General features: G+C 42.2%; 1 protein-coding gene across 1 annotated transcript in view; it reads right to left on the reverse strand.

Annotated features, from left to right (window-relative positions):
* Positions 1–17,660, reverse strand: part of LOC137459922 (uncharacterized) — a 92,535-nt gene that overhangs the window by 53,912 nt on the left and 20,963 nt on the right. Inside the window, exon 2 of the mRNA XM_068170606.1 lies at positions 2,173–2,319. Coding sequence (XP_068026707.1) covers positions 2,173–2,319 — 147 coding nt within the window. The remainder of the gene's footprint in view (positions 1–2,172; positions 2,320–17,660) is intronic.

The following is a 17,660-nucleotide window of genomic DNA, read 5'->3' on the forward strand; positions in this document are numbered from 1 at the left end:
CCGACTCTTTTCTTGCTCTGATCTTGCTGGTCTCATCAGGAAGACCTTTGTATTAAGTGACTTCTCCAGCTCCAGTAATGAAACTGGCTTCTAGAGATCTGAAGGACACTTCCAGGTTGCCAAATAAGGCCACAATAGAAATGTGGCTGATTCTCATTTGCCTGTCTATGGACAATTAAAATGAAGAAGGCTCTCTTGCCTCGGAGTGGGAAGAAGATATGACCTGATAAAGAGGAGTGTAACTCCTCAAACATCATATTAAGGAAATGGAAATTTTGGAATTTATGTAGAAACATCCTTGAAGTCTTTTTGGACATATCCAAACAGATGAGAATACTGGTAAGCAAAACAAGCATGCCAAAACCAGTGAGACTGTCTTGGAGGTAGGTTTCATCAGCACAGTAAGCATGCCCAGCTCAGTATCACATGCATAGGCTTTGTGGTGTGGGTGGTAAGTCCCAGGAAGAAGGCTGTGCCCAAAGTCCTGGTCTCTGTACTCAGATATCTCACCACTAGGTCTCAGTAAGAGAACTGTAAGCACCTGGGATGCTGGTGCTGGCATTTTCTGTGCAACCACTTTTGATGATACTCCTATATATACCAAAGGACATTTGAAAATGTTGTCTGTTTGGATATTAGAATAGAATAGAATAGAATAGACCAGACCAGACCAGACCAGACCAGACCAGGTTGGAAAACACCTTTGAGATCATTGAGTCCAACCTATCATCCAACACTATCTAATCAACTAAACCATGGCACCAAGCGCCCCATCCAGTCTCTATTTCTGCTGTCTATATGTTATATGTCCTTTACTGAGTGCTCCAGCCATGGATTTGAAGTGCAGTGTCCTATGACATTCCAGTCATCACAGAAAAAAAATTATGCATAACCCCACTGAGGCTTTTGCCTTAGCAGAACAGGCACAACCATAAAACCAGAGGTGTTCATATCACCGGTTACCAAAACCAGACTGTAACACAATGGCAGGTGCTTAAACTCTGATGGATTGGAATTCACTTTCAGGCAGAAAAGCAGACTACACTGCCACTGTATTTTGACAGAAGACATGGTTCAGTCTCCTACAAGAAGACAGAACATTGTCCATTAATAGACAAGTTAATGATGAAATTAATTCAGTTGGACAGAGCTGCTTGTGGCTTACTGACATAAAATAAGAAATAAATGAGAGTAATGGCCACTCTTTTACTAACACACTCTCTGTAGAATATGAAAACACATACTGCAAAGCACAGCACTGAGATGCAAGATTCTGGATGTCCCACCCTGAAAGACATGAACATCTGCACTGTGATCCACACATTTGCTTGAAGAATTTACTTTAATGACGCAATGTTGAAACAGCAGCAACAGCAAAAGCATTCAAACAAGCTCACCTTCCAGTAGTTTCAAGCCAGCACTAATATTCAGAGCTGCAAATCCAAACAACTCTATCTGAAGAACTGACTTGAATCATAGCTTAAAGTAGAGAACACTCCTACTTCTCACAGCTGTTCACTCTCCAGTTACTTGCTTGTATAAAAAAACAACTTGCTTTATTCTAAAATTATTAAAACAGTATCATTGCTCCTTAATCCCATTTGCCCTCAAAATAAAAGCTTGGGAAACTGTGTGTCGCCAACTGATGACGCCTGCCATCACAAAATATTCCTAACTGGAGGAATGCAGCTCTAAATCAAATATTCATATAAAATAAATTAAACAAAAATTAATGAAACTCTTAATGAAGATACATAGTGTCTCTCTCTTGTTCTCATGTCTTCAAATAAATGTAGCAAGTGCAAATAGGCTACCACCAGAACTTTAAATTGGCAATATTCTATCCTACCCAATGCAACTATCTGGCTTCAAAATCCCCTCTGAAAAAAACAACCACCAAAACCCCAAAGCAAACACATGTTCAGTGATTTTAAGCCATAGTGACAGAAAACTAAAAAGTTTCATACTATTGTACTTCCAGTTATCTGGCCAATAATTGTCTAATGAAATTAGAGATCTTGTTATTATTGAGTGAAAACTGTAACCTACTTCATTCTTGAATGTGAGCTCCTCAGCCTATTCAGGAAAACAACCAGATCTGAAAACCATGGCTTGATGAGCATCTGATAGGTAAACATTAGAAAGTGTATCATACAATACACACTTTCTTACCATTTGCTTGTGCCTTTTGGTAGAAGGAGTACTAGAGGGAGAAGAGGCAGCACTCAGAGCTTCTTCAATATCTAAGTTCAACTGTTCCAGTTTCTTCATAAGACATAACATAGAGTCTGACCATTCACATCCTTTTTCAGATGGAGTCTAGAAGAAATCAGACATGAACTGTTAAAACATTCAAGGTTTTTGTAACCTGAAGCCTTATTTTGCTGCTAGTCCTCAAAGAAAAAGTTGGCCAGTTCTTTCCCTGGCCTTGAGTAACTTTTCTCCATTTAGAAAGCTTCAATTATCACTCCATACCTAATGACACATATTCATAGCTGCTCTTCATACTCAAATGATCATTCCACTTCTGTATATCTGAATGGCTTTCTAACACTTCATCTTGGGTGAAACCCTGCCAGCTCAAGCTAAGCCAAACCAAAACCAATGTTTCCTCCTTAATTCACTTCTATTCTAACAGATGGGTTAGTTCAAGAGATCTCAGGATCTCAGGTAGTGATAGGACTAGGGGGAATGGAATGAAGCTGGAGGTGGGGAGATTCAGGCTGGATGTGAGGAGATTCAGGCTGGATGTGAGGAGGAGGTTCTTCACCATGAGAGTGGTGAAGCCCTGGAATGGGTTGTCCAGGGAGGTGGTTGAGGCCCTGTCCCTGGAGGTGTTTAAGAGCAGGCTGGATGAGGCTCTGGCCAGCCTGATGTAGTGTGGGGTGTCCCTGCCCATGGCAGGGGGGTTGGAACTAGACTGATACTATGATACTCTGATCTCTCCACTGACTCCTTGTTGTCAATAACAATTAGAACACTGAACATTACCATGTGTTCCATATTTTAGTCCTTAGTACAATTTTAGACTTCTTCAAGTCTTACAGCTTTCTTCTGCTCATCTGTTGGGAAGACTTCATTGGTCTAAAAAACTTTCTGTTTTCATGGATGTATCTTCCCCTTTTATCTGAACTGCTTCACTGCACAATGAAAACATTAAGCCATTGTAGTGTAAGAGCCAAAAATACTTTTTTCCCCCTTTGTTCCCTCAAAGATCTTCCCAGTGTTCCAGTGACACCCCCCCCCACATACCCTTAAGCATCTTTCCATAGTAGTTCCTGTGCATACTACTGCACTATGCCTTGTTCCTTATTCAAATTACTTCTAATGATCTATGAGAAAAATGCAGTCACACTTACTTCCCTGTCATCACAAGCAGATTAGTCTCTGTCCTGAAGCTACTTCAGTCCTTTCACCTTCCTTTCCTTCACAAACAATACATATCTTTGCACAGAGGATAATTTAATAGCAAACAATTTTAAATGACTGAGCATACAAAGAGTAATACTGTGTTGTGATCCTGCCAAACGCCTAAGAGCATCATACTAACACTCCAGAGTGCCTAGGGAAACTAGATGAATATTGTTATTCTTCTTATCTGATATGGCAATTTATTTCACAAGTGGGACAGAGAGATAATTGTAGCTTGCTCACTATTGTGCAAAAAAAAAGCTCAGTCCAGTACTGCGCTGACACACATTACTACTAGTGGAACTGCTCATCTTCACCAGAGTAACAGAATAAGGCCTCAGATCATCAGACACCCGGTCCCACATTACCAAGAGATGCAGGCTCTCTTCAGAGGGGCTAGTATTATCTTTGCAGGGATTGTTTTGAAGCACAGGAAATTAAATACCCAATCTTTAGTTTTCCAATTTTTGTTCTGGAATTTCCCAAATTTTTGCAACCTCTGAGTACTTCTCCTGCAATGGTGTTACCAGTGCTAGACTGTACTTCAACTCAAATTATTTAAATGGATACTTTAATTACTTCCCATTGTCTTCCCAATCATTTTAAAGTGAAACATAGGGTGTCCCACAGAAAGTATCAAGACACTTCTCATGGTGAATCCATTCTAAGCAAGACAATGGGGTCAGAGTGCTACAGGCTGGGGTCAGAGTGGCTGGAGAGCAGCCAGGCAGAGAGGGAGCTGGGGGTACTGGTCGATGGCAGGCTGAACATGAGCCTGCAGTGTGCCCAGGCAGCCAAGAGGGCCAATGGCATCCTGGCCTGCATCAGGAACAGTGTGGCCAGCAGGAGCAGGGAGGTCATTCTGCCCCTGCACACTGCACTGGTTAGGCCGCACCTCGAGTACTGTGTCCAGCTCTGGGCCCCTCAGTTTAGGAAGGATGTTGACTTGCTGGAACGAGTCCAGAGAAGGGCAACAAAGTTGGTGAGGGGTTTGGAACACAAGCCCTATGAGGAGAGGCTGAGGGAGCTGGGGTTGCTCAGCCTGGAGAAGAGGAGACTCAGGGGTGACCTTATCACTCTCTACAACTACCTGAAGGGAGGTTGTAGCCAGGTGGATGATGGTCTCTTCTCCCAGGCAGCCAGTACCAGAACAAGAGGACACAGTCTCAGGCTGTGACAGGGGAGGTTTAGGTTGGATGTTAGGAAGAAGTTCTATACAGAGAGAGTGATTGCCCATTGGAATGGGCTGCCCAAGGAGGTGGTGGAGTCGCCGTCATTGGAGGTGTTCAGGAGGAGACTTGATGGGGTACTTGGTGCCATGGGTTAGCTGTTTGGGTGGGTTGGATTGGTTCATGGGTTGGATGCGATGATCTTGAAGGTCTCTTCCAACCTGGTTTGGTTTATTCTAAATAAAGGTTTATTCTAAATAAAACGTATCAACATTTAAGGAATCTATGTGTTGATATATGTCTACCATGACCCTTTTTTAAACAAAGAGTCTGTATATCCCTGTAGTTACGCTCCCTCACATACTGAGCTTTCAAATACTAAGGAACAGTCAAAAAAAACTCATTAAGGACAAGACACACAAATATACCTAAACTAAACTGAATGTAGACAGTCTCTCAAAATCTAATATGAAGGTTGTATTTCTCAACACAGCTAAATGGTAGTTTAAGAAAAAAGGAGCTTTGAGAATATAAGCTTCCTTACTTATCAGTGATGAACGATTCTGGGGCAATAAATCCACTTGGAAATGAGCAAACTGTATTTGATTCCATGAGCTATGCTGAAATTGTAATTGCCAGGGTACAAACACTGAGGGTTACGTTAGAAGCTTGTATTTCTGAGTAGGAGTAATTTACACAAGTGCAAACAGTCCATTTGCTGTTCCATTACAGAAAAGTGTATTTTGGGGGACTAAAGAAGTGCCTGTAATGTAGCATTTTCCATAAAGAGTACAAAGATGAAAATTTGTTAAGACTTTCAGAAAGACATCAAAATATTTCTAAGACACTCCAACAGCAAGTAACAATGCATGTGGTATTGTATTTAAATAATAATAAGTTTAAAAAAACCAAACAAAAACCACCAACCAAACCAAACCAACAAAACAGCTCTATGGTTAGGGAAGCACACTTTGCCTTTATCTCGACAAATATTTACCTACCACTTCCAGCATTCACTAATATTTTGCCATACATCTGTATGAGCCACCCCTCACCCACCTACTCTTATAAATTTCTTGATTTACTGTCACAGAACTCAAGTCACAGTAATTTTGTTTTAAAAATACAAGTCCTAAGGAGTTTCCCCAAACTGGAACTATCCTAGCTTTCCCCATTCAGCTTCCTTTCTCAGTTCAGTAAGTGTCTGTATTGTATCTATTACAGGCATAAGGAAAAAGATGGGCTTTCATTATCCTTCGAGATAAAGCCAAATGGGGCCTAGTTAACAAATGCCATTCACTAATTGGAAATTTGGCACAAAAGCACCATTTGGAACAAATGCTGATTGGCTACCTTTTTCAAAGGTTGCCTGAAATTCCTGCTGAACAGCAAAAACATGATGCTACTTACATTCACAAATATACAGCCTGCACAGTAGGATTTCTAAACAGTGAATAAATTCTGCCTAATCCATTCAAGAAGAACACAGCTCCCCAGTGTTTATCCCTAGTAACTAGGTTGGATGCTATCAAAGTGCTCAGAAGTGAGTATCTCTGTATCCTGCCCATAGCAACTGCAAAGGCTACTTAGGGTCAGAGTATCTTTGGAAGCTTTTGTGTCTTGCCCTTCAGGAGGAAATAAAGTCTCAGTCTATCTCAGAATCATGGTCTGCTTTATTCATTGTTTCTCCCTCTAAAATGGTGTACATGGAGAACACTCCTTTCCATAAACTCTCAAGGTACCCTTTCTTTGTTGAAACTGCAGTCACTCACAATTGCATAGGAATGCTGTTAACTTTTGAAGAACCTGAAAAGCTTAGAGACAGAACTATGTTACAGGAGTTGTTTGTTGGGGTTTTTTTGGTATGTTACCTCAGAATACAGAATCATGTAGAAGACCCTTAATACCATCCAGTGAACTGCCAGTCTGCAGAAGAGAAGGCTCCGAGGTGACCTAATTGTGGCCTTCCAGTATCTGAAAGGGGCCTACAGGAAGGCTGGGGAAGGACTTCTCAGGATATCAGGTAGTGATAGGACTAGGGGGAATGGAATGAAGCTGGAGGTGGGGAGATTCAGGCTAGATGTGAGGAGGAGGTTCTTCACCATGAGAGTGGTGAAACCCTGGAATGTGTTGTCCAGGGAGGTGGTCGAGGCCCCGTCCCTGGGGGTGTTTAAGAGCAGGCTGGATGAGGCTCTGTCCAGCCTGATCTAGTGTGGGGTGTCCCTGCCCATGGCAGGGGGGTTGGAACTAGATGATCCTTGTGGTCCCTTCCAACCCTGAATGAAACTATGAAACTATGAAACTATAATACTACTGATACCACCACTAACTCGTCTGCACCACATCTACACATCTTCTAAATCCATGTCTTTTAAATAGAGGGATGGTGATTCAACCACTTCCCGAGCAGATTGTTCCAATACTTGACAGCCCTTTCCATCAAGAAACTTTTCCTAATATCCAATCTAAATCTGCCCTGGTGTCAGTTGAGGCTGTTTCTTCTCATCCTATCCTAGACAGATGGGATGTACAAAATGAGACCAGAGAATCCCTCAACAAACAAACAAATCTTTTGAAGTGGAGCAGTCTTGTCTATGAAGATCCTGTCATACATTAGGCAGAGAATGACATAATTGCCTTGAAAGTGAACTCCTTCACCATATGGATTTATCAAGTCCCACACACCCAGACAAAAAAAGAAAATATCATAAAACTGAAAGATCATCCTCTGTGCTAAATATAAAATTAAGTGACATGCACTTCCTCAAACTTAAAGCAGTTATAAATGCAACTACTATGCTTCAGGTAAGTTATTCTATATGAAGAACTAACCCAACTGCTTGATACTTACTAAGACACATTTTGCAATCAGGTAAACATAACATTTATTTGTAGGTCACTACTTTCTAGAGCAACTACAACTAGTTTTGGAACAAGAAGCTTGGTGCTTTTGTTACATGTACACATTTATATACAGATTCTGTGCTCACTTTAACAGGTAAAAATTCATTACAGCCAATAACAAATGTGAGAGAGAAAACAGGGCACAGGATTACAATCCATCTCCTAAACAACTACTTGCTCTTTCATTAGATTGAGAAGTAAATACATTCCAGACATTCAACTATTTGTGCCTTTTGGACCAAAGGCTTCTGCACTGTTTTTCAGCTTTCAAGTGTACTTCACTAATCTTATTCAGCAAAAACATCTGTGATAAAAGACTATTTGTTTCAGTGTTTTGCCCATGAAGCTTATTGTAATAGGGCATAATAGCTGCCAGCAAATCTAAATTTAAAATGAAAGAATATGGCAGAAGTGAACAAGTCCATATAGAACACCCAGAGGCCAGGGTTAACGTCACTGCCAGACCCCATCCTATACTGGAAGTAGAAAGGCTTCCAAGTGAAGGCCTATGAGAAAATTACACAACTCCAAATTTATCTGATAACCTCTAGCTTTCACTTCAGAAACTTTCAATAAGTCCAATTGTTCTGACAACTAATGTATCAAAAAACTTGGAGTAACAAATTACTAACCTCCCAATAAAAAAATACCAGTGCTATTTAACCCCATCACTAACTTTAAATCATTTTAGATAAAATTCTCTCCAATACCAGATCTGAAAAGAATGATTTTTGAGGAAGTATTTCAGAGCCTAAATATTGTATTTTGCTCGTTGCATTGATGAGGCTACTCTGTTCTCAAAAGCAGCTCTGTGTAAAAGAAGGTCTCTCAGCCACTGGTGGCTCTGCCTACAGGGGCTGGAGGAGGAAGCCAGATTGGTTCCTTAAAAAAAAAAAAAAAAAAGAAAAAAAAAGAATATTTAGAATACAAAGGGCCCTTTAATTCTCAAAATAGATTTGTGTGCCCTCTATACTGAAGACAAAATACTTCAAAGGGAACTTTCCGTCGTATCCCACTATAGCGTTGCTTAAGTATTTACAGAACTTTTAGATAGACAACTCACTTGTGTTCTAGACAGGAGGTGAAGTAAATTCTGCAGTTAGCAACCTTTCCACTTTTAAGAACAGCAATTGCTACCCATCTCAAATGATCAGTGAAACGCTCTTCACTAAAGTCAGCAGACAAAACTACATGCATAGCTAAGTTACTGGGAAAATGAAATCTCCTCAGAGATACCACATAAAATTCAGAGAAATCTGGGAACATGGAAAGATTCACCTAAGATGAATTATTGGGACATCAAATTTTCCCAAGGAAAAGGTACACAAACATTACAAAGACAGCATTAACTTAAAACATATTTTAAGGGAAATACCTTTTCCAGGATGAACTCTTTTCCTCCTAACCTATGATATTTACATGTCTTCAGTATGTCTGTGTATGGAATGTCCTTTTTCCTTCTTGCCCAGTCAGTCATGGGGTCTGTGTTGATAGGTTGGACTCGATGATCCTCGAGGTCCTTTCCAACCTTGGTTATACTGTGATACTGTGATACTTTCCCCTTTGTGCTTCCCTGGCCAAGGGCATGCTGACCAAAGCTACTGATTTCTTCAAACAGGTTTTCAGAAGTGGCACAAGCTGTACCTGTATGAATCTAATGAAATCTCCTAAGTGTTTGACCTTCTAGAGCAAATTAAACTGATTTATAAAGCTCTCAAGGTTGTTTCTGGCTTTTCTGCACTTCCCCTTACAGTGCACTTAATATTTTTTCACTGAACTCAACTGTGCCTTTCTAAAGCCTAAGTGTTTGCACTTTAGTAAACCACTAGCTATGGGGACAAAAAGGATACACACTTGGGGGGTCTTATGATTAAAAAGGTGCACAACTTGGAATAAAAGGAAAGCCAAAGAGGTGGCACATGAGAAAATAGTGTAACACAACCCTTATCTCATTTCATTTATTTGACTTTCTAAAGGCAGCTCAGAAATAGATATAGTTACTTTTTATAACAGCTTTTAATCTCTCAGCAAATTGGCAAATTTGGCCTTTAATTTGCAATCAAGACATTGATTGGATCTTGCATAGCAAAAATGTCTATTGTATAAAAGAAAATAAAATCCTCAAGTCCCATCTCTCTTTCAAGGGTTCCTGCATTGGTTCCTAAGGACTATTGCTCTAAGCCAAACAGGACAGGAGACCTGGTACCAAGAGAATCTTCCAAATATTACCTTATAATGTTATCTTATGCAAATATTTCCCAGATGAAGAAGCCTGAGCTAATTTCTGAGACTGAAGGTCATAAGCTGTACCAGCATGGTGCTTCGGCCAAGAAAAGTAGGAGAAATTGGAAGGGGGGGAGGGAGTGGAGGGAAAAGGAATTTAGTTGAAGAAGCGTGGGGCTTTGGAAAACAATTGCACACTAATGCAGAAGTTTCAAAGTGCAGTAGCCCATTGTCCCAGACAGCCTAGTATGAAAACTCTAGGCAGGTTCATTTCCAGTAAAAACAACTACTCTCCAATCTGACTTCTCATTTAAAAAATGACAACTTAAGAACAGCATGTAGTTGCTTTTAACATCACATTGTAATTTGGGTTTGCTCCAGTGATTAAAAAAAAACATTTGTGTTTTCCCATTTCACAATGCCTACAGCAATTCTCCACCTTCTAGTAACTTACAATGTTAAGAACACCAAATTTCACAGACTGTGTGACAAGCCTGTACTGCTGACACATGCTGCAGAACTGGCACCTGAGCAGACAAGCTGTGCTAATTGACATCTGCTCTTATTTCAGCACATCAACTATCCTCTTGAACTCACCCATCTTCAGCTGCTTCAGAGGGGATGCCAGCTCATCATTTACCTATTCTATCTTCGCCTTGTGAGGTAGAAGTTGTGAACTGTGCTTCTTGTACCCCAAACACCTGCTCTAAAACAGCAAATTCCTGATGCTGTTCATCTGCTGTTGGTTTGGCACCATTTGCAACTGCAGTTTTATCTGCACATGGATGTCATTACAGTTCACACACAACAGGTATTAAGATGCACTAAATGTTTCCTCCAACAAAAAACTAGTAACTTCAAAATACAGTAACACTTTGCAGGACTACACTGGGCTATGTAATCAGCTTGTGCCTACTTACAGAGGAGTACCTGCCTGCAGTGCTTGCTAACTATACAACAGTGGGTTTCACAAAAGCTGAGAAGTGTTACACCATTAAATTCACAAAGAGTTAAGTACTGGAACAGGTAACTGACAGATCCTTCTCCCTTTTTCATTTAGTTACACTTTCTGATTTTGGATAGGACTTCATCCATTTTTCTTTAAAAAGAGTTATCGCTTTAGAAAACAGGTTAGACCTATCCAGGATGCAGAAGAGCTGGGGTCAGATTCATCTTTGGCCTAATGCATTTTTTGTCAGTTCTCCCATCATTTTAAAAATCAGAAGAGAGAAGAAAAATATTCTCCCTTTAATACTAGGTACAAATGGCTGTGCAGGAGGGTCCTCCTTGCCAAGAAAATAAGAAGAAATAAAAGAAAGAAAAGAAAATCTGCTTTACTGGTTGTAGCAGTTACCTTGAGGGGAGCAGAGCAGAAGAGGTTTGTGAGTTTTAGCCAGCAATAACGGTCTATAAAATAGGTAAGCACTGTGATAGTACTAGTGTATTGGTCTCTAATACTACAAAACGCACTTCATCCCCAGGCTACACGCATTTGGGTTGCTTCTATCGTATGTGGTTTCTCTTACTTGCTTAACAAATCCTGGTTTTGTACAGGCAAAGCCACACAACAGAACTTATGCCCTCAAAAATTTACCATCACAAATTCTTCTGGAAAGTAGAAAACACAGGCCAATGTCTTTCAACCAATTGAGAAAGCTGGCTCCTCCTCTTTGGGGGAAGATGAACAACTAAATTAAGGAAAATGTAAATAAAATACAAAGAAAGCAGTGGCTGCCATTGCATCCTGTGGAAACTTGCATCCTTAAGATATACATAGGCTCTATGTCCACCAAAGTGACTTAAGAGTAAACTGTCCCACCTAAATGCTACCTCTCAATCCAGATTAGCCTCATGATGGGCATCATGCTCTTGGTCATCAAATGAATTGTACAATTTTGACACATACAGGATAAAAACAAGCAGATCTTTAATTGAGAAAGCAACACAGAAAATGACAAAAATAACCCCTACTTTTTCAGGGCCTGGATCACCTAATAACCACTCTTGAATAGCAGTCAGCAACTGATGTCCAAAGCAAGGGTGCAAGAACAGGACAATAAAAATCTGATGCTTCACACAGGATGCTCACCCAGTTGTCAGCATCATAAGCTGCAAGTTGTAGCATAGTGACCATTCAGCAGAAGACTGAACAGGACTCTTTCATCAAGTGATGAAGTTCTGCCTGTCCCCCAGATTATTCTGGATTTGATCCAAACATTAAGAATCCAGTGCTGCTCTGGATGAATTCTCAGATCACAGTCAACAAAAGGATGACAAGGGTAGCTCTTCAGTTATGACATCTTCACTTAGACATTTGCACTACAAAATTCTGCAAGGTCCACTGCTTCTTCTGAAACCTCTATCTTCTATTAAACACCTGCATAGCCTGATAGAGATCTGGTAGAAGTAACAAACTGTTCAGAATTCTTCTGTGATAACATTTGAGATCTTTGACAAATAAATGGTCAAGTCTAAATACCAGACCATTATAGCAAAAAAACCAACTCCACCACCCACACACAAAACCCCCCACCCCAAACAAACCCTATTTTGACCTATGCCTTCTAACACATAAATGCAAACCAAGTCATGCTGCATACATGCAATGAGGGGGAAAAAATAAATAATCTTTCTTCTTTTAAGTGCAAGACACTGCTACTGTACCAGCTTTAAAGCTAACAAGATTTAAAGCTCTAGTGCTGTTCTTCCATGCTACACATACCATTCCTTATACTAGTAAAAGAGGAAAATCTTCATGCATGCTTGTTCCTTCCTCATTAGATTCTTCTTCATCTTTGTAGATGGAAATGAGACTGCATTACTCCTATACTGAAGGTGATTCTGACTTAGAAGGATCTTGAGAAAACAAATACCTACCTAAAACTCCAAGAGGCCTTCCCTGGTGCCACAACCTTGCTGGACACTAATGTATATGAAGTTAACTTCCCCCTTACTGGCTATTAGAAGGGAAAATTAGTGTGACTGGTGGAAACTAGTGTTTGACTGGAGATTAGTAGCTCCAAAGTTAACAGTGGAAGATGTAGATTACTGGGCCCACAGATCCATAATGAAAAGTAACATGAAGAATAAAGCAGTAACAGCAGACAGAAGGATTAGGATACAATGGTATAACTGAAAATGATTTTGTGAACCTTTTAACACTCAGGAGATGCCAGACATAAAACCTATAAAGGGTAGAGCAAACTTTAGGGAAAAGCCTTCTAAAGCCTTAAGAAAGACCATCAACAGACTTATCTGCAGCATTAACCACCGGGGCCTGAAGAGGCAAAACCAGTGTCTTACTCTTGCTGCTGGACCAAGAAACAAAGCAAGCTGTGTGCCATGCCCTGAGTTGGAGCTGAGGAAGCACTACCCCACCATGAGCAAGAGGAGTCAACACATATGCTTCTCCTCCGCTCACCTGTCAGGAAATAGCTGTGGGCAGGTAAGCATTAACAGGTTATCAGTATGTTCTGGGTTCCACTTGTTATTCCAACAGTTGAAGTACAGCTTTGCTTAGTATTAAATAGTAAAGCAGCAACCTTATTTAATACAGTAGTTGAATTAAGCAAGGGCTTATCTGTTTCCTTGGCTTACCACCACCCACGATGACTGGTCGCCTTGAAAGCTGGGCAAAGGGCTCTAAAAGTACTCAGCTGCCAACCAATCCCCGTGTGCCAGCACCAGGGCTGCCCTGGCAATCTAATGCACAAGTTGTCCGTTATTCTCAAAATATTAAGTGTTTCCTTGAAGAACTCCGGAGGAGACTGTAAAGATTAAGATGGGAAGGGATAAAGAAAGAGGGCTAATATCTGGCAAACTTTGGAATTTAACTGAAGAACCTATCTGGAGACACTAAGTGCCAGAATACTTAAAAAAAATAAGTGAGGCTAACTATAACTGTTACCTTTTTTTCCTCAAAATACCAACATTGTTATGGACCTAATTTTCAGTTATTGTAATTTTAAAAAAACTTCATACATAGAGTGAAAGAATTTCCCAGAAAACTGGTAATGGAGATCATCTCCGTTATGGAACTTCAGCTATTCACTTTTCAATGAGTAAGTCTTACGGTGCTTCTTTGGTGCCAACATTGCATACAAAAACCTTAACTCACAAACCCTATATATATAAATATGAAGCTCATAAAACGAATGCAATGCTATCACTGCCTTTTTGACTAACTACCAAAAAATAACCCAAACCCCAATGAGCAGGGTAAGAAGGATACACCTTCCAAGACTCATAACCATTCATGAAGTTCTGTCAAATTCTACATTCTTCCCTGCCCAAAATTTCTTGCAATCTACTACTGAGAAGAAATACTAACATTAACAATGCACTTCTATAAAGAAATCTGAAATTAAGGGAGAAAATGAAGAGTGAAAGGCACTTTATAGAATTAAAGAACACAAAGGACTCAAGGACAAAGAACAAAAACATTTGCAGAAGGGATGATATTTTTGGAGACTAAGAATAGGTAGCGATGGGGAAAAGGATGGAATGTGAATTATGAGAACAGCAGATAATTGAAATAATGTAAACCACCTAAATTACATCCTGAAACGACTTTCATCAAGCTAACAATAAAGTAAGGGCATTCATCCCAGGCCCAGAAAAGTAATTAGGCATGATTCCCAGATCTTCACTGGAAGTTTGACACCTAAGCATTCCATTTTAATGACTGAGCTTCAAAACCAAGTTAAATGCAATTTAGGGATCTGCTATGAGTTCAGCATTTATTGATATATTTAAATGTATCAACTACCCTTGAAACTTTTAGAAGTAATAGAATTTATACAGCTCATACAGCTACCTTTATTTCAAAAAGTGATGCAACATAAAAATCACAAGTTTAATAATTGTGAAAGCACCCCTTGTTTATTTGACATTACTTAGCTTCACACCAAGTTGTATTTTTTTGTTAAACAAACAGAAAACATTCATGAAAAGTTACAGTTTCTGTGTAATACACACAAGAGCCTGGGCCAAGTTTCCCCATCTTGTATCAATTTCATTCCCCAGGGGTCCTTGTGTCTGTCACAGTATAACACAGACTTGCTAGCCCTGTAATGCCTAGGTATAACCACACCAAACTGATAGGTGGCAGATACTTTATGCTTATTTTATGACAAGCAACTCCAAATGTCATACAGGAATGAGGAACCTGTTTGTGAAAGAGCAGCTCTCACAGCAGCAAAGAAACACGCTGGGATTGTTGACACAAAAAAGATCCAGTAAAGGCATTACAAAGGGTTTCTCCTCCAAAACCACACAGCAGAGGAAGAACAAAGAAAAGGTTTTCTTTCAGCAGTCTAAACCACAGTTTAACAGTATGACCTCCAGACCACCAGATTTCACACAGATTGCTCAAACATTTAGGTCCAAATACTTTTGACAGTAACACACACAAATAATTTTTTGTTTCTTCCCCTGATTCGCCTGGGGATACATTATTTCACCAAAACCCGCAAGCTCGGGTGTACTGCCTGCACACCCGTGTGATCAACCGCACGGCACAATGCCGCTCAGTGCACCAAGGACACGGCGGCACCGCCGAGGAGCACGAAGGCCAAGCGCGCTCTGGCCCCGTGCACGGCACTGCGCCGCCCTGGTCCCGGCCCCCAGAGCAAGGCAGAGGCCATCACATCCAGCCGACCGGGGCTGAGGGCGGCGGCAGCTGAGCCCACTTCCCCCAGTGCCGCTCTTCCTCAGTCACCAAGGGTAGGCTTAGGCCACATTTCGGAGCAGACGCACCCTTCACCCTACGGCAGCGGCTTTCTCGGCCACTTGGCACTGGTGACAAGCAGCAAGCGAGAGCACTGCCTTCCTACCCCCGCCCAGCCAGCACGCTCAGAACGATGCTGCCTCCCGACCCCGGGAAGAGGAGAGGCAGGCCTGGCAGAGGCTGCATGAGAGGAGACGGCGCCTCCCTGACGAGAGGGCGAAGGGGCCGCCCACGGGGAGCAGGCCCCGCGGAGCCGCTTCCCGCCTTCCCCACCAACAATGGCCACAGCACAGCCGCCCACACGCGCGGCCTCACCGGAGCCCGCCCTTTCCACCAGCACGCGCGCGCGCGCCCTGGGGGAGGGGAGGAAAGGGGCGGGCTCCCTTGAGTCCCCCTCCTCGGCCAGCGCCCCGAGATGCGCGCGCAGCGCCTCCCGCTTCCTCTTTTCTTTCCGCTCTCCGACCCGCGCGCGCCTCTGTGACGTCGCTAGCAGGCGGAGCCAGGAGGAGAGGGGCAGGCCCAGCCGCCGGCTCGCGGGGCGGCAGCGCCACCTGGCGGGTACTGCTGCGCAGCGGCGCCTGCGGCCCTAGAGCGCGCCCTAACGTCCCAGAACGGTAGGGCGGATCCAACGGGAGGAGAAGGGGGAAGGGTTCGGCTCGCCGAGGGGATCAGCTGCGGCTGGGCGGGCGGCAGGGGGTCGAGGGGACCGGGAAGCAACGCGCCTTGCTCCGCTGCCCACTTCGCCTTTCAGCCGATGGCCCGAAGCTCGAGCTCCTAGGCTCTCAGAAGAACCGCCGCGCCCGGCTGCGCTGCGGTCGATGGGGAGCTGTACCTCCAGAGGGCGAGGCTGAGCAATTAGAGGCCACCTCCCGCGGGCCCTGCGGGCCGTCCGCACCGTCTTCAGGGAACCCGGGAGCCGTGGCCTCAACGCCTCCAGGGGCGGCCAGGCTGTGAAGTGAATGCCGAACTGCACCCTGCCTTGCTCCTTCGCCAGCAGCCTCCCCCGTGCCGTGTCTTGGTGTGGGGCTGGCTTTGCTCCTTCCTTCTGTGCCTCAGTCTCCCCAGTATGAAAGAGCACTTACAAGGAAGACTGCTTCATGCAGAGCTGGGCATGCAGATCCTACTACTGATGCCTTGCCTACACACCTAATCAGAATAGATAATGTTCAAAAGTCATCTGAAGGCAGTCAGGTTTTCAGGATTTTTTCTGCAGCTGCACACACTGGTGGAAAGTTACTGCTTTTATGATCAGTGCTACACTTACTGAACGTAGATCTACTCTACAAATGGCTAACTGCATGTCTCAATAGTTACACACACACAGCTGAAAAATCGGCAAGCTGCCCCTCTGTCATACCTTTGACATGTCAGAATGAATCATGCTCTGCTGGGATTGATTCTGTTCAACTTTTGGAAAAAAAAAAAACAACCCTCTGTAAAATCTGAGATCTGATTAGATTGCCTTGATTTCAATAGTCTTATGAATAATAGGAGCCAGGCAATTAAAAATGTAATATTTACCCAGGTTCTCAAAGCTAGTCAACACCAGCCGTCAGAAGAACACGACTGAAATCATAACAGTGTTTGAAGCATTGGATTGTACCACAGTTTGCCTTGGGGCAGTTGATCACTCTTGTTTGTGGTGAGACAGTCTGAGCTCAGGTCTGATGTTTGAACACAAAAGGAGACTTCAGACAGGACAGAAAATTCTTCAAGGTCCTAGATTTCAGCACAGCTCAAGAGAAGAATGCCTAAAATAAAGCATTTCTGAAAGCGTTCAGGATTTGCTTATTTGGTTTGACATATTAAAATGAGCCTCAAGTGGTGAGATTTGGACAGTTTCTTTTTTTCTTTCTCTTTCTATGTTTATAGAAAGATTTTTCTTCAAAGTCCATTATATTTTGAGACACGAAAGTGAAAGATATGGGAAGGGAGGAAGAATAGTAGTCCCAGATGCTGGAAGCCAAAGTCAGGCTGTAATCACTGTTCCTTTAATTACCAAGAGTGAAGTCTGGCAAAACATCAGATCCAGATCTGGAGGATCAGCCTCTAGTCTTGACATCATGACACTCAGAAGAAACTGGTAGAACAGTGAATCAAGACTTTGAAGCCTGAATGTGAATCATGTTACTGTACAGCTCCTAGTGCCAGGGGAACTTCCTTTTAGTTGTAGTCCTGTGTCATTTGGCTTGATAAAAATGATCATTTCTATTCTTCCTTAATAA

Source organism: Melanerpes formicivorus, unplaced genomic scaffold (genome assembly GCF_026170545.1).
Source record: "Melanerpes formicivorus ecotype bairdi unplaced genomic scaffold, bMelFor1.0.p_v2 SCAF_458, whole genome shotgun sequence".
NCBI classification, from domain to species: domain Eukaryota; kingdom Metazoa; phylum Chordata; class Aves; order Piciformes; family Picidae; genus Melanerpes; species Melanerpes formicivorus.